We start from the raw sequence: 21,627 nt of genomic DNA, 5'->3' as shown, positions 1-21,627 counted from the left end.
GATCTAATTAAACTAAAGAGCTTCTGCACAGCAAACGAAACTACCATCAGAGTGAACAGGCAACCTACAGAATGGGAGAAAATTTTTGCAACCTACTCATCTGACAAAGGGCTAATATCCAGAATCTACAACGAACTCAAACAAATTTACAAGAAAAAAACAAACAACCCCATCAAAAAGTGGGCAAAGGACATGAACAGACACTTCTCAAAAGAAGACATTCATGCAGCCAAAAAACACATGAAGAAATGCTCATCATCACTGGCCATCAGAGAAATGCAAATCAAAACCACAGTGAGATACCATCTCACACCAGTTAGAATGGCCATCATTCAAAAGTCAGGAAACAACAGGTGCTGGAGAGGATGTGGAGAAATAGGAACACTTTTACACTGTTGGTGGGACTGTAAACTAGTTCAACCATTGTGGAAGTCAGTGTGGTGATTGCTCAGGGATCTAGAACTAGAAATACCATTTGACCCAGCCATCCCATTACTGGGTATATACCCAAAGGACTATAAATCATGCTGCTATAAAGACACATGCACACGTATGTTTATTGCAGCACTATTCACAATAGCAAAGAGTTGGAACCAACCCAAATGTCCAACAACGATAGACTGGATTAAGAAAACGTGGCACATATACACTATGGAATACTATGCAGCCATAAAAAATGATGAGTTCATGTCCTTTGTAGGGACATGGATGAAACTGGAAAACATCATTCTCAGTAAACTATCACAAGGACAAAAAACTAAACACCGCATGTTCTCACTCATAGGTGGGAATTGAACAATGAGAACTCATGGACACATCACACTCCGGGGACTGTTGTGGGGTTGGGGGAGGGGGAGGGACAGCATTAGGAGATATAGCTAATGCTAAATGACGTGTTAATGGGTGCAGGAAATCAACATGGCACATGGATACATATGTAACAATACCTAAAACCTAAATATAATAATAAAATAAAATTTAAAAAAAATAATAATAATTACAATTTTAAGAGATTCTTTTCTTTGAGAATGTTGAATAATGGCCCCTACACTCTTCTGGCTTGTAGAGTTTCTGCCGAGAGATCCGCTGTTAGTCTGACGGGCTTCCCTTTGTGGGTAACCCGACCTTTCTCTCTGGCTGCCTTTAACATTTTTTTCCTTCATTTCAACGTTGGTGAATCTGACAATTATGTGTCTTGGAGTTGCTCTTCTCCAGGAGTATCTTTGTGGTGTTCTCTGCATTTCCTGAATTTTAATGTTGGCCTGCCTTGCTAGGTTGGGGAAATTCTCCTGGATAATATCCTGAAAAGTGTTTTCCAACTTGGTTCCATTCTCCCTGTCACTTTCAGGTACACCAATCAAACGTAGATTTGGTCTTTTAACAGTGTCCCATATTCTTGGAGGCTTTGTTCATTTCTTTCTACTCTTTTTACTCTAAGCTTCTCTTCTCACTTCATTTCATTCATTTGATCTTCAGTCACTGAAACCCTTTCTTCCACTTGATCTAATTGGCTACTGAAGCTTGTAGAAGCATCACGTAGTTCTAGTGCCATGGTTTTCAGCTCCATCAGGTCATTTAAGGTCTTCTCTATATGGTGTTTATTCTAGTTAGCCATTTGTCTAATCTTTTTTCAAGGTTTTTAGCTTCTTTGCGATGGGTTCAAACATCCTCCTTTAGCTTGGAGAACTTTGTTATCACTGATCGTCTGAAGCCTTCTTCTCTCAACTCGTCAAAGTCATTCTCTGTCCAGCTTTATTCCATTGCTGGCGAGGAGCTGCGTTCCTTTGGAGGAGAAGAGGCATTCTGATTTTTGGAATTTTCAGCTTTTCTGCTCTGGTTTCTCCCCATCTTTTATCCCAAAAGGTAGATAAAGGTTTTATCTACTTTTGGTCTTTGATAATGGTGATTTACAGATGGGGTTTTGGTGTGGATGTCCTTTCTGTTTGTTAGTTTTCCCTCTAACAGTCAGGACCCTCAGCTGCATGTCTGTTGGAGTTTGCTGGAGGTGCACTCTAGACCCTGTTTTCCTAGTTATCACCAGCGGAGGCTACAGAGCAGCAAATATTGCAGAAGGGCAAATGTTGCTGCCTGATCCTTCCTCTGGAAGCTTCGTCTCAGAGGGGCACTTGGCTGTATGAGGTGTCAGTCGGCCCCTACTGGTAGGTGTCTCCCAGTTAGGCTACTCGGGGGTCAGGGACCCACTTGAGGAGGAAGTCTGTCCATTCTCAGATCTCAAAGTCTGTGCTGGGAGAACCACTACTCTCTTCAAAGCTGTCAGACAGGGACGTTTAAGTCTGCAGAAGTTTCTGCTGCCTTTTGTTCAGCTATGCCCTGCCCCCAGAGGTGGAGTCTACAGATGCAGGCAGGCCTCCTTGAGCTGCAGTGGGCTCCACCTGGTTCAAGCTTCCAGGCCGCTTTGTTTACCTACTCAAGTCTCAGCAATGGTGGACGCCTCTCCCTCAGCCTCGCTGCTGCCTTCCAGTTTGATCTCAGACTGCTGTGCTAGCAGTGAATGAGGCTCTGTGGGCATGGGACCCTCCGAGCCAGGCACGGGATATAATCACCTGGTGTGCCGTTTGCTAAGACCATTGGAAAAGCGCAGTATTAGGGGTGGGAGTGTCCCGATTTTCCAGGTACTGTCTGTCACAGCTTCCCTTTGCTACAAAAGGGAATTTCCCGGCCCCTTGCACTTCCTGGGTGAGGCAATGCCCTGCCCTGCTTCAGCTCACACTCAGTGGGCTGCACCCACTGTCCAACAAGCCCCAGTGAGATGAACCCAGTACCTCAGTTGGAAATGCAGAAATCAGCCATCTTCTGCGTGGCTCACGGTGGGAGCTGTAGACTGGAGCTGTTCCTATTCAGCCATCTTGGAACCTCCCCTTGTATCATTTTAAATTACTATTCAGGGCAAAAAAAATGACTCTTTAGATATATATAACTTGAGTTTTCTTCTTTTTGGCAATTGTGATGACTCAAATTCAATTCCTCACAGCATCTTCCTGTCAAAATTTTTCATGTATGGCCAGACTGTAGATATTTAAGATGTCACCAATTCCATAGGGAAATGAGGAAATATAGTAAGCAGAATGAGCAGGCAACTTTTTCTGAATTGCTGCTTACTTCTCAGGAGGTATTTTTAGGGAAGTATATACAGTCCTTTTTTAAGTAAGAAAACTTAAATCTCCATTTTTTTTCTAGCTGCAGTGTGGGTTATCGATGTTGTAGTAATTGTGGCTGCAGTGAGACCCTGGTCACTAAAGTATATTTGCTTCTACACTTTGCCTTCTTAAAATTTTCACATAGCTGTCTGATTTCAGTGTTCCCTTCTAAGCCCAGTAGAGTATTCATTCTCTAATCGATTAGTAGCTCCTATATAAACAATAAAAAAGACAAGTCCAGAACGCTTGGCAATACAACAGGTCTTGAATTTTATTTTTTTTTTACATCATGCCTGCTTCCAAATGGATTTGAATTATGATGTCTTTATATACATGAATACAATAAAATATTGATACAGAAAATCAAGATATTAAAGGGGAAGAGAAGGCAGATTTCCCAATCATTAACACATTAAATTGCTGGGTGTGGTGGTGCACACCTATAATCCCAACACTTTGGGAGGACAAGTCAGATGGATCACTTGAGCTCAGGAGTTTGAGACCAGCCTGGGCAACATGGTAAAACCCCATCTCTACAAAAAAATACAAAATTAGCTGGGTGTGGTGGTGTATGCCTGTAGTCCCAGCTACTTGAGAGGCTAAGCTGGGATGATCACTTGAGCATGGGGAGGTCAAGCCTGCAGTGAGCCGTGATTGTGCCACTGCATTCCAGCCTGGGTGACAGAGTGAGACTCTGTCTCAAAATAATAATAATAATTTAGCTCTGAGCTTCTAACCACCAAGACATAAGGGAGACACAAGCAGCATATGTTGTATTATCTGATAGGTTACAAAGAATCAGACTTTTTCCTATTACTAAATTCTAAAAGGAATTCATCATATGGAACCTTTTTCTAGGGAGCATTAAACTTTATATAGTATTCTCAACAGTAATTTTACAGTACAAGTAGAAGTTCTTCCATGTGGTAGTTTTTTAATAGAGGCCTTAATAAAAGCATTGTATCAAAGCATAACTCAGGGAAAAGAATGTTGTAGAGGAGGCAAGGCACAGTGGCTCATGCCTATAATTCCAGCACTTTGGGGGCCCAAGGTGGGAGGATCATTTGAGCCCAGGAGTTCGAGAACAGCCTAGGCAACATGGCGAAACCTCAACTCAATTAAAAAATTGTAAAAATTAAAAGTTAAAGAAAAGAAAGTGTAGAGGATAAGTTAATATGATCTCCAACCATAAAGCTTTCTATTTCTAACTTAGTATGAGAATGGAACTTCATTTACCTTGAGATATTTGTATGACATGTTCCTTAGATTGCATTCTATAAAATATTTTCTTGACCCTACTGTGCCACTGACTACTGTTAAAATGGTTGAATCACTTTTCAAGTTTATGTCTGGCAGTTGTACTAATATTTTTGTAGCTTAAATTTTACATTTACATCTTTGAGCTATCTAGAATTGAGTTTGGGAGATAAGATAGAGGCTAGGTGCAGTGGCTTACACCTGTAATCCCAGCACTTTGGGAGGCCGAGGTGGGAGGATCGTTTGAGGCCAGGAGTTTAAGATAGCAAGACCCCATCTCTACAAAAAAAAAAAAAAATTTAAAAAGAAATAAGATGGATCTAAAATTCTACTCCCCTACCTGGAGACAACTCACGGCTGGGAGTACCAGCAAATAGGATGATACCACAGTAAGTAACTGCATTCCTCAAAGTGTTCTCCTTGTATACCTGGCCTGAGGCTCCCTTCCTCCATCAGAGACACTCTATGGCCAGAAGGTCCCTGCAAGTAGAATTCTATTGTAATAAGCATTCAGCCTGGGAAGACTGTTTATACCACTCTACCTCCCAGACCTGCCCTCCTGCCCTATTAACCTAAGATTCTTCTCTCTCATCTAAAGACATCTTGAGACTGGATCGCATCAATAAAGGGAATCCTGCCACAACAAACACTTTGCTAGGAAGCACTTTCCTTTCCTCCACCCCTCCAAGCAGGGGAGCCAATCACAACAAAAAATTACCTGGCTCAGGAAGCACTCTTTATCCCAGGCAAGAGACTCCCTTTCCCCACCTATATGCACCACATCTCCTTGCCTGGTGAAGTCCCTTCTTTCCTTCATGTAGCACCAGCAGGGATCATCGGGAACCCCAGCTGCTGGAGATTTAGTTAAGAAGACCAAGACAATACTGTAAAAACTCTGAAAACAAGATTGTCATTTAAACCACAGCCCACAACAGTAGGCAAGAATATGCATGCTAAACCTAAACAGAGTGATTGCCTACTAAAATTAAAAATTTGAATAAGATATAGATCTCCCCTAGCATAAAAACCAAGATATCCAAGATATAATAGAAAATTATCTGTCATGGCTGGGTGTAGTGGCTCACATCTGTAATCCCAGCATTTTGGGAGGTCAAGGCGAGCAGATCACTTGAGGTCAGGAGTTTGAGACCAGCCTGGCCAATGTGGTGAAACCCTGTCTCTACTAAAATACAAAAATTAGCTGGGTGTGGTGGCACACACCTATAATTCCAGCTACTTGGGAGGCTGAGGCAGGAGAATTGCTTGAACCCAGAAGGTGGAGGTTGCAGTGAGCCAAGATCGTGCCACTGCACTCCAGCCTGGGCGACAGAACAAAACTCCATCTTAAAAAAAGAAAAAGAAAAAGAAAATAAAATTACCTGTTGTACCATAATTTGTGATTCAGGAGAATCACATGAATGAGAAAAGACAATCAACTGATACCAACATGAAGATGAATCAAATGTTAGAATTATCTGACAATGATCTTTAAACAACTATCACAAATGTGATTCAGTTATACATTCCCTTGAAACAAATTTTAAAAAATAGAAAATAGGAAATCACAATAAAGAAATAGAAGTTTTAAGTAAGAATCAAATGGAAATTATAGAACTGACAAATATAATAACAACAAAAATACTCACTAGATGGGCTCAGTGCTAGGGAGTGGATAGAATCAGTTTACTTGTGGATGTATAGAATCCACTCAACCTGAAAATAGAAAATTGACTGAAACAAGATGAGCATGTCCCCAAGAATCTGTGGAAGAATGATAAAATATCCAATATTTGTGTCATTGGAGTCTCAAAGAAGAGGGAGAGCAGGGTGAAAAGAGTATTTAAAGAAATATGTGCAAAAACTTCCCAAGTTTTATGGAAGACATAAACCCACAGATGTAAAAACCTGAACAAACCCCAAATAGGATAAACCCAAAGAAATTGATGCCAAGGTACATCATAATTAAACATCTGAAAACTAAAGGCAAAGAGAAAAGGGTTGAAAGCAAGAAAGAAATAACATATTACCTATGAAAGAATACCATTCGGTTAACATCCAATTTCTCATCTGAAGCCGTGGAGCCCAGAAGGGAGTGGCATAAAAGTGCTGAAAGAAAAAAAATGTTAAGTGTGAATTCTGTATCTACCAAAATGATTCTTCAGTAATGAGGGGCAAATAGCCTGCTTCAGAAAGGAAAACTGAAAGAATTTGTTCCTAGGAAACTATCCTTAAATATTGGCTATATAAAGTCATTCAGACAGAAGAGAAATGTTAAATGAAGGAATCTTAGAGTATCAGGAAGAGAGAAACAACAGAAAGAGCAAATATATCAATAAGTACAATTGATTATGGTTTTCCTCATGACTTTTCTAAATCATATGTGATGACTGAAACAAAAATGATAATACCTTCTGATACCCAAAATAATGATATTTCAAAGTGGATATGAGGTTTACTTAGAATGGGAATGCATTGACAAGTCAGGTATGTATATTGAAAAACCCAAACCAACCACTAAGAAAAATAAACAAAATGACACCTTTTAAAACTTTATAAATTAATTGAGATGGCATTCTAAAATGTTTCAAGTAACCCACAGAAAGGCAAGACAAGTGAAACAGAGAAATGAAATACAGAGGAAGCAAACAGAAAACAAATAACAAATTGACACACTTAAGCCCTAACATATAGCAATAACTACTTTAAACATATATCGTCTAAATAAGCCAATTAAAAGACAGACATTGGCAGACTATATAAAAAGCACACCCAACTATATGCTGTTTATAAGAAATTAATGAAATATGTAGCTTGAAAGTAAAAGTATAGAAAATATATACCATTTAAACATTAATTTTAAAAAGCACAAACATGTGGCTGTATTAATATCAGATAAAGATGACTTAAGAGCAAAATAGGCCGGGCGCAGTGGCTCATGCCTGTAATCCCAGCATTTTGGGAGGCCGAGGCAGGCAGATCACTTGAGGTCAGGAGTTCATGACCAGCCTGGCCAACATGGTGAAACCCCATCCCTACTAAAAATACAAAAATTAGCCAAGCACAGTGGCACGCACCTTAATCCCAGCCACTCAGGAAGCTGAGGCAGGAGAAACACTTGAACTTGGGAGGCAGAGGTTGCAGTGAGCTGAGATCACGCCACTACCCTGCAGCTTGGGTGACAGAGTGAGACTCCATCTCAAAAGAAAAAAAAAAGAGCAAAATAAATTACTACAAAGAGATACATTAATAATGAATAAAGTATTAATTTACCAGGCAGACATAAATGTGTATACATGTAACAACTGAACTGAACTGAGAAAAATATGAAGCACAAACTGATAGAACTGAAAAGAGAAATCTGCAAATCCACAAATATGCCTGGGTATTTCAACACTCTGCTCTCAGCAACTAATAGAACTACTAGACAGAAAATCAACACATATATAGGAAATCTGAGTAACACGATCAACCAACACGATGTAATTGACAGATATATAACATGCCACACAACAGCAGAATACACATTTTGTTTCAAGTGCCCATGGAATATTTACTAAGACAGACCATCTCCTGGGCTATAAAACAAATCTCAATAGATTTATAGAGACTGAAGTCATACAGACTATGTATCTGACCATAATGGATTCAAACTAAAAATCAATAATAGACAACAGGATAAATCTCTAAACACTTGAAAATTAAACAACACATTTCTAAAAGATCCATGGGTTAAAGAAGAATCATCAAAGGAAATTAAAAATACATGCAGCTAAGTGTATTAAGTAAACATAGCATGCCAAAATATGTGTAATGTAACTAAAGAAGTTCTGAGAGGGAAATTTATGGCATTAAATGCTTACATTAGAAGTGAGGAAAGTTATCATATTAATTAATTTAAGTCCCTTTTTTAGGAAACTAGAAAAAGAAAAGCAGATTAAACCCAAAGCAAGCAAAAAGAGACAAATAATGAAAATAAGAAGTGATATCAATGAAATTGAAAACAATAGAGAAAATTAATGAAACAAAAAGGCAGTCATCAGAGAATACTGTTGATAAACTTCTAGTAAGATTGATAAAAATGAAAAGATAGAAGGCAGAAATTACTAATATCAGGAATTGTAAAGTACAACTTCCATCTATAATCAGGAAAGTAATGGATTTACTACAGATCCAGTGGCCATTAAAAGTATTATAAAGAAATGGTAGGCTGGGTGTGGTGGTTCACGCCTGTAATCCCAACACTTTCAGAGGCCAAGGCAAGAGGATTGCTTGAGCCCAGGAGTTTCAGACCAGCCTAGGCAATAGAGAGTCTCTACAAAAAAAATTTTTTTTTAGATTAGTCAGGCAGTCAGGTGTGGTGATGTGCACCTGAGTAGTCCCAGCTACTCAGGAGGCTGAGGTGAGTGGATTGCTTGAGCCCAAGAGGTTGAGGCTGCAGTGAGCCATAATTGTGCCACTGCACTCCAGCCTGGGTGACAGAGCAAGACCCTATCTAAAAAGAAAAGAAAAGAAATATTATAGCTTTGTGCTCATAAATTTGACAGTTTAGAGGAAATGGACTAGTTCCTCAAAAGCTAAAAACTGCCAAAACTCAACTAAGGTGAAGTAAGCAAATTGAATAGTTCTATCAATATTAAATTAGTAATTAAAAAACACCCCCCTAAAAATAGCCAGACCAAGAAGTCTGCCAAACATTTAAAGAGAATTAACACCGACATTACACAATCTCTTCTGGAAAAAGGAAAAGGAAGGAATATTTCTAAGCTCATTTATGAGGCCAGTATTACCCCCAATACCCAAACCAGATAAAGTACAAGAAAAGGAAAACTATGAACCAATATCTCTTATGAACTTAAACTCAAAAATTATCAATGAAATATTAGCAAATTGAATCCAACATTGTATAACAATAATTATACAACATGAACAAGACAACATTCCTATTCTCACATTATATTTAGGAGTATGGATGAGGGTGAGAGAGTAGGGAAGATACAAGCAGTAAACAAATAAGTATCCAAATGAATTTCAGAAATAAGTGTCTTGAAGAGAATTAAACTAAGTAATGGGGGTTGGAGAATGGAGAGGAAGGAAACTTTTGAGAAGGTTACGCTTAAACCGATTCAAGGAGCCAGCCTTTCAGAGATCTAGAATCTTCTCAAGAGACACCATTAATGAAATGAAAAGCCTAGCTACAGACTTGGGGTAACCTGGAAGAAATATTCACAAATGCCAAAAGTGTGACAAAGGGCTCATAGCCAGGAGAATTAGCTATAAAGAACTCTTACAAATCAGTAAGAAAAAGACAAACAAATATAAAAATGGACAAAAGATTTGAACAGGCTTTTCAAAAAAGATATTCAAATGGCCAGTAAGCATATAAAAAACACTGCTTCATATTATCACATCAAAGAAATGAAAATTAAAACTACAAGAAGATACCATTGTACACCCATCAGACTCACTATACCAAGTGTGTTTGTGCCCTAGTGAGGGAAGATATGAAGCATCTGTGACTCATACCTTGCTGGTTGGAGTGTAAAATCAGTTTGAAAACTGGGAGTTTTTAATGAAATTAAACCTATGCCTATTGTGACTTGGCAATTTCTGTCTTTCTACCTAAGAGAAATGTGTATATAAGTTCAAAAAGACTTGTAAAGGAATTTTCATAACAACTTTATTAATAATATACAAAATTGAAAACAACCCAAATATCCATAAATAGAAAATGGGTAACTAACTTGTGGTATATTTTTGTAATATAATATATCATAGCAGTAGAGAAGAATAAGCTACAGATTAATTCAGTAACATGAGTAAATATAAAAACATTATGTTGAAAGAAGATAGACCAAAAAGTACATGCTGCGTGAATCTATTTGTATGAAGTTCAAGAATAGACAAAAATCTTTGGTAATAAAAGTCAAAATGGTGATTAGTGACTGGAAAAGAGCATAGGAGAATAGTCATGGGGATGGAAGTATTCTATATCTTGATCTCAGTGGTAGATATACAGGTTTTATACATGCTAAAATTTATCTAGCTGTACATTTTACTTTATGGAAATTATGTATTAAACAAACCAACAAACAAACAAAAGATCTGGGTGAAGAATATATCAGACAGAGGAAACAGCTAGTACAAAGAACATGGATTTAATGTTCTTTGGATCTAATGCCCGGAAATGGATTTAATGTGGTCGAATAATAGAAAGCCAGTGCGTTTATAATAGGGAGAATGAGGAAGTGGGCTAAAAATGACCAGTTAACTTAATGTAGCAGTGTACTAAGATGTTATCAAATGTCAATGTGTTAACTGAGTATGTTATTCACTTAGAATTTTTTGGTTTAAAAAATTTTGTTCAACTATTTGACATTTGTATCACATAGGAAAATATTGACTTGAAAGTCAGTAGATTTGCCTCCACTCATAAATAACTGACAACTTTTGACATTTCTGGATCTTCATTCCCTCGTTTATAAAATTATGAAGTTGTTCTAAATGGTAGCTGAAGACCTTCCCAACTATAATTTTTTTGTGTGTCTAGAACTTGAAAAATGCTAAACAAAAGAAGACATCATTATTATTATTTTTATCTACAGAAATATTTATAGCCAAAGTTATAATGGGAACTGGCTTTCCAAAAATACTTAGAATATTTTAAATTCCTATTAAGGGAGCAGGGGGGAAACCTATAGATGCTTCATCAAAATGTTCTCTAGGAAAACCAGGAAAAGAATGAAGTTCATCTGTTACATTATCACATTATATTATATGTATTTAAAGGAATAAAAAATAATCAGAAGACAGTTCCTGCCAAAATAGATTTTAATTTTTATAGTTTTTCACAGTATTTACTTTATATTTGAGTTACCTGTATATTTAAGTACAATGGTTTAAATAAATGTGGAGTTTAGATTTAGACCTTGTCTATCCCTTTTAGTATCTGTAATCCAATCATTGAAGTATGGCTTGATGGTAGAAGAGTTTTGTTTTTTAATAAAATGCTTTAAGTACTGTAAATGTATGTTTGATTTTAGTTTCAACAGTTTCTTAAAAACTAATACGTTCAATTTTTATTATATTTATTTAGCATTTTTTATTTAACCTATCTATTCATTTCTGTCTTATTTTCAGAACTGAAGGCAGAAGCTAGTCTAATGGACCAGATGAGTAGTTGTGATAGTTCATCAGATTCCAAAAGTTCATCATCTTCAAGTAGTGAGGATAGTTCTAGTGACTCAGAAAATGAAGATTGCAAATCCTCTACTTCTGATACAGGGAATTATGTCTCAGGACATCCTACTATGACACAGTACAGGATTCCTGATATGGATGCCAGTCATAACAGATTTCGAGACAACAGTGGCCTTCTGATGAATACTTTAAGTAAGTATACATAAACACAGGCAATTGGAAAAGTAAGAATTTATAGTGGAGCCATATTGATTGTGACCTAAAATTTGGATAAAGAAAAAGATTTCTATTTTATGCATTTGATACTGTTAACAATTACATTTTTATTGAATTATGGTTTTCTTTTGAATCTGTGACATAATGCCTTCTTGGTTTTTCTCCCATCTCTCTAGATAATCTTTCCTCTCACTCCTTTTCAAGTTTATATGATCCTCTGCTCAGTCATTAAAGTTGGAGTTTTGCAAGGCTTACTTTTGCGTTCTTTTTTTCTTTTCATTCTACAATTTCTCCCTAAATAATGTCCTCCATATTTCTGTTGCAGTCAATACTTGTATGTAGGTAACTTGCAAATTTATATCTCTGATTCAAACCTCTAGGCTTTAGACACATGTTTAACTTCGTCTCCCATCATGTCATCGCCTTCAAATTTACTTTGTCCAAAACCAACTCATAATCAATCTTTGGCTCACTGTGTTACTTCTTAGTGAAGGTAGCATACATCTAATTTTGCAAATCATAAGTCTAATTATTTTCGATGGCTGAGGCCCTCTTTACAGTGTAGCCACTCCTTCATCAAGTCCTATTTGTTTTGCCTCCTCTATATTTCTCAGTCATCTGCTTCTCTGCATCTCTGCCACTATCACAGTAGTTCAACCTATTATTTCTTGCCTTGTCTACTACAGTGACCTAACTGGTTCACCCCTTTATGTAGCCAAGCCCATTTTTGATCCATTATGTACATTGTAGCCATATTGATTTTTTCACAATTCAAATACGATTTGTCATCTCTTCTGCTTTATACTTTTTAATAGCTTGTAATTTCTTTTAATATAGAGGCAAAACACCTTAACATAATGGTCTTGGTTTTTCTTCTCTAACAACATGTGCTTTCTTTTTGCCACTATATTCAAATACTTCACTCACATCAGGAGTCTTATACATGCTGTCCATTCAGTCCATTTTTCTTTTCATGTAATTTTTTCTCCTTTAGGTTATAGTTCAAAGTTACTTCCTCTAGGAAGTCTTCTTCACCTTTCTGACAAGCTCCTATCTTTTATAGACCTTTAGAATATCAGATATGTCTTCTTTATATCAATTGTTTGACAGTTGTAAATTTACATTAATTTGTGTGATTTGCTCTCTTTCTCTAGAGTATAATGTTCCATGAGAACAAGGACTTTGTTTGTTTTTGCTTATCATTGAATTCTAGCACTTAGCACATGGTACTTGACACATAATAGATGCTTAGCAAATACTTTTTAATAAAGGCATGCAGGTTGGTATTACCTGGGGAGAATGGAATTTTCTGTATATTTAAAATTAATCTCACTATGTTTATTAATAATGAAAAAAGTAAGCAGTTAGGAAAGACTGACTAGCTTTAGCCTAATAGTAGAACTAAAGAAGGGAGAAGCCAAGACTGAGAGGCAGAGAATTGGTAAAACTATGAGTTAATTAGGGACCAGTGAAGATATTTTGAATTTCCAGTTATTTAGTGTTATTCTTGACTTGGGAAGTAATATTGGAATATCTGATTTTTTGAATGGCCAAGAGAACATGGAGAAAATTCAGCTTGGTTGTACTAAATGAGAATCTGAGTAAAAGCTAGGAAAAATTTTCCAGAAATTAGTAAGTTCTATAGTGAATTGAGCACATGTCTAGGAATCAGCATATCTGTATTATATTCCTGACTTCCTTATCACTTATTAGCTGTGTAACTAATAACACTAAACTTAATTCTTGTAACTTCAGTTTCCTCATTGAAAGTGGAGGTCACATTGCCTTGCAGAACTTTGAAGGGGTTCAGGATATTTTATATTTTAGAATTTCTTTTTAAATCTAGAGTAGTTCTTTAGTAAAACATGGCATAGTGAATTTATGTTTTTAAAACCCCTTCTGTGCCAAACAAATAGGAACAATGGATAAAGTATTAAAAGGTAAAACCCAGACATGGCCAGAATCAAATATAAGATAACATCTCCAAAGAGAAGAACTGGACTATAAACACAAAACAGTGGGCTTAGTGGAGCTGAAGCCATTGGATCTGAGTTCAAAAGAAGGTGATATTGGTAAGGATCTTGGTACTTTCAGGGAAAGGTATAATAATATAATGAGAACTTTTAGGGAAACTTTTAGGGAAATAATCAGAACTTTCAGGGAAAGGTATAATAATATAATCAGAACTTTTAAACTATTAAAACTTCTGATTCAGTGAACCTGTCATACTTTCTATTTGAAGCTAGAGAATGCGTGTTGTTAAGGGGTAGTGGGGAAAGGGAGAGAGGGTTGATAGAGGTGGGGATAAATAATAAAAGGAGACTGGAAGAAATAGCCAATTAATAAAAGAGATTGGAAGAAATAGACATTTACATATTGACTGAGGCTACTGTGTTTTAGAAGGTGTGGGCATAGGGTCTGTAGAACCTTGATATCCATTGACTCCTTGAAGGGATCTAGCATATCTCCAATATACCCAGAGGATAACAATCTCCAAATGTGATTATGAAACCTGTTTCTGGTAATGGAGCTCAGAGGACTAGGTGGAAGGAACTACAAAACCCTGTCAGAGTGGTGTGAGGATAGAGAAAAACAGAAATTTTCCACTCAAAATGAACAAACATAATTCTAAAACAGAAGAAAAAAGTCTAATGCTAAGAAAGTTAGCCAATAAAATTAACAGTTAGAGCAGGGATTCTTTCCAAATGAAAATCTTTTTACAGAGCAATTAAGACAAAGACATTTAAATAAATACGCTAAAAACATTCGAAGAGATAAATGAAGATACAGCTTTTAAAAGAATTATAAAACAAAGCCGGGAAGAAATGAAACAAATCTAACAGATTATAAAAAAGAATAAATTAGACTGGTCATTGACATTTTTAAAAAACCAATAAATGAGAAAAACTGTAGACTGGATACAGTTGATGAATAAATTAGTGAAATAGAAGATAATATTGAGGAACTATCCCAGAACACAATACAAGGGAGACAGAAAAATAAAATGGGAGACCAGCTTAGAGACAGAAAAGATTGAGAAGACTAAACATTACACAATAGGAAGTCCAAGAAAGAATGGAGGAGATAGTATAAAAACTTAATCCTGAGAATTTTCCAGAATTTTTACTTCAGCTAATAAGCAAGATAAATAAAAATAAATCTAGACCTCAAAACATGGTAGTGAAACTACAGAACATCAAGAATGAAATAACCTTAAAAACTACAGAGAAGACAAACTACAAAAGAAGAATAGGCTGACAGCAGACATTCTTAGCTAGATAGGTAAGCCAAAAGATAGTGGGGGAAATATCTTTCAAGTGTTGAAGGAAAATAATTCTAGCTAGAATTTTATACCCAAACACAATGTCATTCAAGAGTAAAATAATTTTCAGGCACACGAAAACAGCTTATTGTCTGTAGAATTTATCAAATGTATTATTAACAGACATATATATGTTATATATATATATATATTTCAGCAGAAAGAAAAGTGAAAACAGAAGGAAAGTGTGGAATATGAGAAACAGTAGTGAACAAAAAAATAGATGAAATGTCAGGAAATTTGATTAACCTTTGACTATAAAGATAACCAGTCTGTTTTAGATGTTTGTACATTTGGAAAATTTTTTTTGAAGATTAAAGCTAAAACTCTAGACAATAGTTGCTGAGAGAGTAGTTTAAGTATGCTAAGATCCATGTCATGTTAGGAGGATAGAAACACTGAATTTGACTTTATTAGATAAATTTGTAGCTAGTTAGGTATCCTAAAATGTTAAGGGTACCATTTAATTAACAGATACAATCTATAGATTCCACATCATCAGTGGGAAAACCAGGGAACATAGAAAACTTTATCTAGTAGAAAGCAGAGAAGGAGAAGTGAAAGAAAGTGATTGATCAACCCAAAACAGAAAATACAAAGTAGAAATAAATCTCAATATATCAGTAATAACAAAAGCAAAGCATTATATCCACCTAATAAGAAACAGATTATCAGATTAGATTTTTTTTAAAACACCATATGCTGATTATACCAAATTGTCTAAAAACCATATGGAAAATAAAGAGAGAGAAAAAAAGATGCTAGCTAAGTAGTAATTATAACAAAAATCTGGATCATCAATATCAGAAATAATAGACTTTAAGGCAAAATGTACTCCTAGAGGTAAAGGGGCTTGGTAAATTATGAGAAAAGGTTTAGTTCACCTGGAAGATAAACAATTCTGAATTTGTATGCATGTAATAACATATCTTCACTATGTATGTGTGTGTGTGCGTGTGTGTGTGTGTGTATGTGTGTGTATAAAACATAACAGAAGTAGGAGAAATTGACAAGTCTATTTTAGTGGGAGATTTTATGAATATGTAATCAAGCAGAAAAAATTTAGTAAGGGTATGAAATCTGTAAATACATAATAGACATACCTGTTCTAATAGTGAATACGTAGAATCCTACAATCCAAAAATGCAAAGCGAGTGGTCATATTTAAGGTACATATGAAACATTTACAGAAATTTACCTCTTACTAGGACAAAGGCAATAACAGATTTCAAAGAATTCATTTTTTAATGAACATACTATGATTATATGATGAAAATATAAATAAATAAAAATTAATTTAAAATAAGTTTACATCTTAATTTCAAAGCACATGCCAAATAACTTACATGTTAAAAGGCAACTACAATGAAATTACAAAATATTTATAATTGAACAATATTAAAAAATTAAATATTGTTATGAAGATAAAAAATAATAAATAATAAATAAAATATCACAGCAGTTTTGGTACTTCCAAGGAAATGTTTTAAAGGATAATAGGAAATTTAATTAATTAATTAATTGATTAACTTTGTTTTAGAGATGGAGTCTCGCTTTGTTGCTCAGGCTGGAGTGTAGTGGCCATTCACCGGTGCAAACATGGTGCACTACAGCCTCGAACTCATGGGCTCAAGTGATTCTCCTGCCTCAGCTTCCTCAGTACCTAGTACTGCAGGTATATGCCACTGTGTCCAGCTCATTATAGGGAAATTTATAACCTCAAATGTTATTTAAAAAAATTGAAGATAAATGAGTGAAAGGTTCACTTTGAGGTACTAGAAGAACAATAACATCTTAAAGCAGAGAAAGAAAATAATATAGACGAATAGAAGTTAATGTAATAGATAATGAGGAAACATTAGAAAATCAACAAAACTAAAAATTTGTTTCTTTGAAAACTAACAAAATAGACCAATAGAATAGACCAATCTTTAACAAGGGCTGAGAAGAAAAATAGAAAAATCACAAATAGACAATATTAAGGAAGAAAATTAAGTTAAAATTATAACTATATTTTTAAAAATTATTGATATACAATATACATATTTATGACTTACACGTGATATTTTGATACCAGCATACAATGTGTAGTGATCAAATCTGGATAATTAGGATATACATTACCTCAAACATTTGTCCTTTTTGGGGGGTTAAGAACATTTCAAATCTTCTCTTTTAGCTATTTTGAAATATACAATAAATTGTTGTTAACTATAGTCATCCTACTTTGCTATTGAACACTAGAACTTATTAAATTTATTTAACTGTATTTTCGTACCCACTAACCAACCTCTGTTTATCCCTGTCTTCACCTTTCCGAGCCTCTGGTAACCATCATTCTACTCTCTATCTCCATGAGATAGACTTTCTTAACTCTCACATGTGAGTGAAACCATATGATATTTTTCTTTCTGTGCCTGGCTTATTTCACTTAACATAATGACTTCCAGTTCCATTCACATTGCTGCCAATGACAAGATTCCATTCCTTTTTATGTCTGAATAGTATTCTATGTATATTAATTATTTATTCATCCATTAATGGACACTTAGGTTGATTCCATATATTGGCTCTTGTGAATAATGCTGCAATAAACATGGGCGTGCAGATATCAATTTGATATACTGAGTTCCTTTCTTTTGGATATATACCTAGCAGTTAGATTGCTGGAGCATATAGTAGATCTATACAGTTTTTTGAGGAACCTCCATACTATTCTCCATAGTGCCTGTACTAATTTACATTCCCACAAGCATTCCCTTTGTGTCCTTGTCAGCATGTTATTTTTCGTCTTTTCAATAATAGCCATTTTGACTGGGGTGAGATGATGTCTCATTATGTTTTTGATATGCATTTCCCTAATTATTAGTGATGATGAGCATTTTTTCATATGCCTGTGGACGTTTTTTAAAATTATTGATTTTAAATGTCTTCTTTTGAGAAAAATCTATTCAGATTATTTGCGCATTTTTAATTGGTATTATATGGGGGTTCTTTGGCCATTGAGTTTTTGAATTTCTATATATTCTGGTTTTTAATCCCTTGTTGGATGGATACTTTGCAAATATTTTCTCCCATTCTGTAGACTGTCTCTTTACTCCATTGATTGTTTCTTTTGCTGTGCAGAAGCTTTTTAGTTTGATGTGATCCCATTTGTCTACTTTTACTTTTGTTGTCAGTGTTTTTAGGTCTTACATACAAAAAAATCGTGGCCCAGATGAATCTCTGAGAATGTTTCCCCAATGTTTTCTTCTAGTAGTTTCACAGTTTCAGGTCTTAGAATTGAGTCTTTAATCCATTTTGATTTTATTTTTGTTTATAGTGAGAAATGGGGGTCTAGTTCCTTTTTTCTTTTCTTTTCTTTCTTTCTTTTTTTTTTTTTTTAAGGATAACCAATTTTCTTAGCACCATTTATTGAAGAGACTGTCCTTTCCCCCACAGAATGTTCATGGTGACTTTGTGAAAATTCAGTTGACTATAAATATGTGGATTTATTTCTGGGTTCTCTATTCTGTTCCGTTGGTCTATGTGTCTATTTTTATGCCAATACCATGCTGTTTTCTTAGGTAGTGTGGTGCCTCCAGCTTTGTTCTTTTTGTTCAGGGTTGCCTTGGCTGTTTGGCATCATCTGTGGTTCTATATGAAGCTTTTGATTTTTTTTTGTATCTGTGAAGAATGTTTTTGGTATTTTGATAGGTATTGCATTGGATCTGTAGATTGCTTTTGGTAGTATTGTTATTTTCACATTATAATTCTTTCAATCTATGAACATGGCATGTCTTTCCATTTTTTGTGACCACTTCCATTTCTTTCATCAGTGTTTTATAGGCTTCCTTGTGAAGCTCTTTCACCTTCTTGGTTAAATTTATTCCTCGGTTTGTTGTTGTTGTTGTTGTTTTGTTTTGTTTTGTTTTTTAATTAAAGACAGGGTCTTGCTCTGTTGCCCAGGCTGAAATGTAATGGCATGATTACAGCTCACTGCAGCCTTGAACTCCTGGGCTCAGGTGATCTTCCCTCCTCAGGCTCCCAAGTTGCTAGGACTACAGGTGTGCACCACCATGCCAGCTAATTTTTTTTTTTTTTTAATAGAGACTGGGTCTCACTGTGTTGCGCAAGCTGGCCTTGAACTCCTGGCCCCAGGCAGTCCTCCTGCCTTGGCCTTCTAAAGCGCTGAGAATACAGTCATGAGCCACTGTCCTGGACCTTAGTATTTGGTGTGTGTGTGTGTGTGTGTGTGTGTGTGTGTGTGTGTGTGTGTAGCTATTGTAAATGAGATTGCTTTCTTGATTTCTTCTTGTTGGTTTATAGAAATGCTACTAATTTTTGTATGTTGATTTTTGTGTCTTGCAACTTTACTGAAATTGTTTATCAATCCTGAGTTTTTTGTGGAGCTTTTAGGGTTTTCTCTTTACAAGATTTTGTCATCTGCAAACAGGGACAGTTTGACTTCCTCCTTTGCAATTTGGATGCCCTTTATTTTTCTCTCTTGTTTCTTTGCTCTGGCTAGGATTTCCAGTGCTGTGTTTAATAAGAATGGTGAGAGTGAGCATCCTTATATTGTTCCAGCTCCTAGAAGAAAAGCTTTCGGCTTTTCCCCATTTAGTATAATGTTAACTGTTGGTTTCTCTTATATGGCCTTTATTATGTTGAGGTACACTCCTAGATCTAGTTTGTTGGGGTTTTTTTTTTATCATAAAGGGATGTTGAATTTTATCAAATGCTTTTTCCGCATCTATTGAGATAATCATATGGTTTTTGTCCTTCATTCTGTTGGTGTGATGTTTCACATTTATTGATTTGGGTATGTTGAACCATTCTTACATCTCTGGGATAAATCCGACTTATCATGGTGAATGATCCTTTTAATGTGCTGTTGGATTTGGTTTGCTACTATTTGTTGAGGATTTTTGCATGTATTTGCATCAGAGATATTGACCTATAGTTGTGTCCTTGTCTGGTTTCAGTATCAGGGTAATGCTGGCCTCATAGAATGAGTTTGGAAGAATTCTCACCTCTTCAGTTTTCTGGAAGAATTTGAGAAGAATTGGCATTTATTCTTTAAATGTTTGATAGAATTCAGTATTGAAACCATCAGGTCCTGAAATTTTTTTTGATGGGAGACTTTTTGTTACTGATTCAGTCTTATTACTTGTACTTGACCTGTTCAGGTTTTCTATTTTTTCTTGGTTCAATCTTGGTAGGTGGTATATGTCCACAAATTTATCAATTATCATTAGGTTTTCCAATTTGTTAGTTTTTAAAAATTATTATTATTATTATTATTTTTTTTTTTTGGAGACATAGTCTTACTCTGTCGCCCAGGCTGGAGTCCAGTGGCACAATCTCAGCTCACTGCAACCTCTGCCTCCCGGGTTCAAGCAATTCTTCTGCTTCAGCCTCCCAAGTAGCTGGGACTACAGGCGCATGCTGCCACACCCGGCTAATTTTTTTGTATTTTAGTAGAGATAGGGTTTCATCGTGTTGCCCAGGCTGGTCTCGAACTCCTGAGCTCAGGCAATCCACCCGCCTCAGTCTCCCACAGTGCTGTGATTGCAGGTGTGAGCCAATGCACCCAGCCTTAATTATAATTTTATTAAAAAATTTATTCCAGTAAATTTGACATAGAAACGGATGGTTTTGTAGAAAAAGTATAATTTGCCAAATCACAACCAAATAAGGGTCATCACAGAAATGTAAGAAATGTTAAACATATGAAATGATATCAATCTAATTCACCACATTAACAGATTATAGAAGTAAACTCATATGATCATTTCAACAAATGAATAACTTAACAAAATTCAATATTTATTAATTTGAAAACATGTACTTGAGGCTGGGCATGGTAGTTCACACTTGTAATCCCAGCACTCTGGGAGGACGAGGCAGGTGGGTCACTTGAGGCCAGGAGTTCGAGACCAGCCTGAGCAACATGGTGAAACCCTGTCTCTACTAAAAATACAAAAATTAGCCAGGTATGCTGGTGCACATCCATAATCCCAGCTACTCAGGAGGCTGAGGCATGAGAATTGCTCAAACCCAGGAGGTGGAGGTTACAGTGAGCTGAGATCATATCACTGCACTCCAGCCTTAGCGACAGAGTGAGACTCTTGTCTCAAAAAAATAAATAAATAAAATAAATAAAAACATTTGCCAAAGGATGAATATAATAGGATTTTCTTAGCTTTATAAAAGTTAATTACCAAAAAACAGAACTCCTACAAACATCATACTATAATAGAGACTTTAGATGCATTCCCGTTTAATTCAGGAACAAGACAAAGAGGACTAATGTTATTTCTGTTGTGCACTCTATTGAATTTGCTAGCAAATATAATAAAACAAGTAAAAGAAATATGATATAAGAATTGGAAACAAGAAATAAAATACTCTTAATTTGTAGGAATGTAAATTATTTACATAGGAAATCCAAAGGAATCAGCAAACGATAGAACTAATAAAATAATTTGGAAAGAT

The 21,627-nt window shown here is 35.6% G+C and overlaps 1 protein-coding gene across 2 annotated transcripts in view; it reads left to right on the top strand.

Annotated features, from left to right (window-relative positions):
* Window positions 1-21,627, top strand: part of EAF2 (ELL associated factor 2) — a 62,035-nt gene that overhangs the window by 36,594 nt on the left and 3,814 nt on the right. Inside the window, exons 5-6 of one of the 2 annotated variants that reach the window (XM_032150048.2) lie at window positions 11,553-11,804; window positions 12,005-12,657. In XM_032150048.2, coding sequence (XP_032005939.1) covers window positions 11,553-11,804; window positions 12,005-12,060 — 308 coding nt within the window. In that variant the 3' untranslated portion in view covers window positions 12,061-12,657. Of the gene's footprint in view, window positions 1-11,552; window positions 11,805-12,004; window positions 12,658-21,627 lie in introns of those variants that run through there. The other variant, XM_032150046.2, reaches the window with a different exon arrangement.

This window comes from Hylobates moloch, unplaced genomic scaffold (genome assembly GCF_009828535.3).
Source record: "Hylobates moloch isolate HMO894 unplaced genomic scaffold, HMol_V3 SCAFFOLD_4, whole genome shotgun sequence".
NCBI lineage: Eukaryota > Metazoa > Chordata > Mammalia > Primates > Hylobatidae > Hylobates > Hylobates moloch.
Note: the sequence above shows the minus strand (reverse complement) of the source record. Positions and strands in the feature narration are given on the sequence as shown.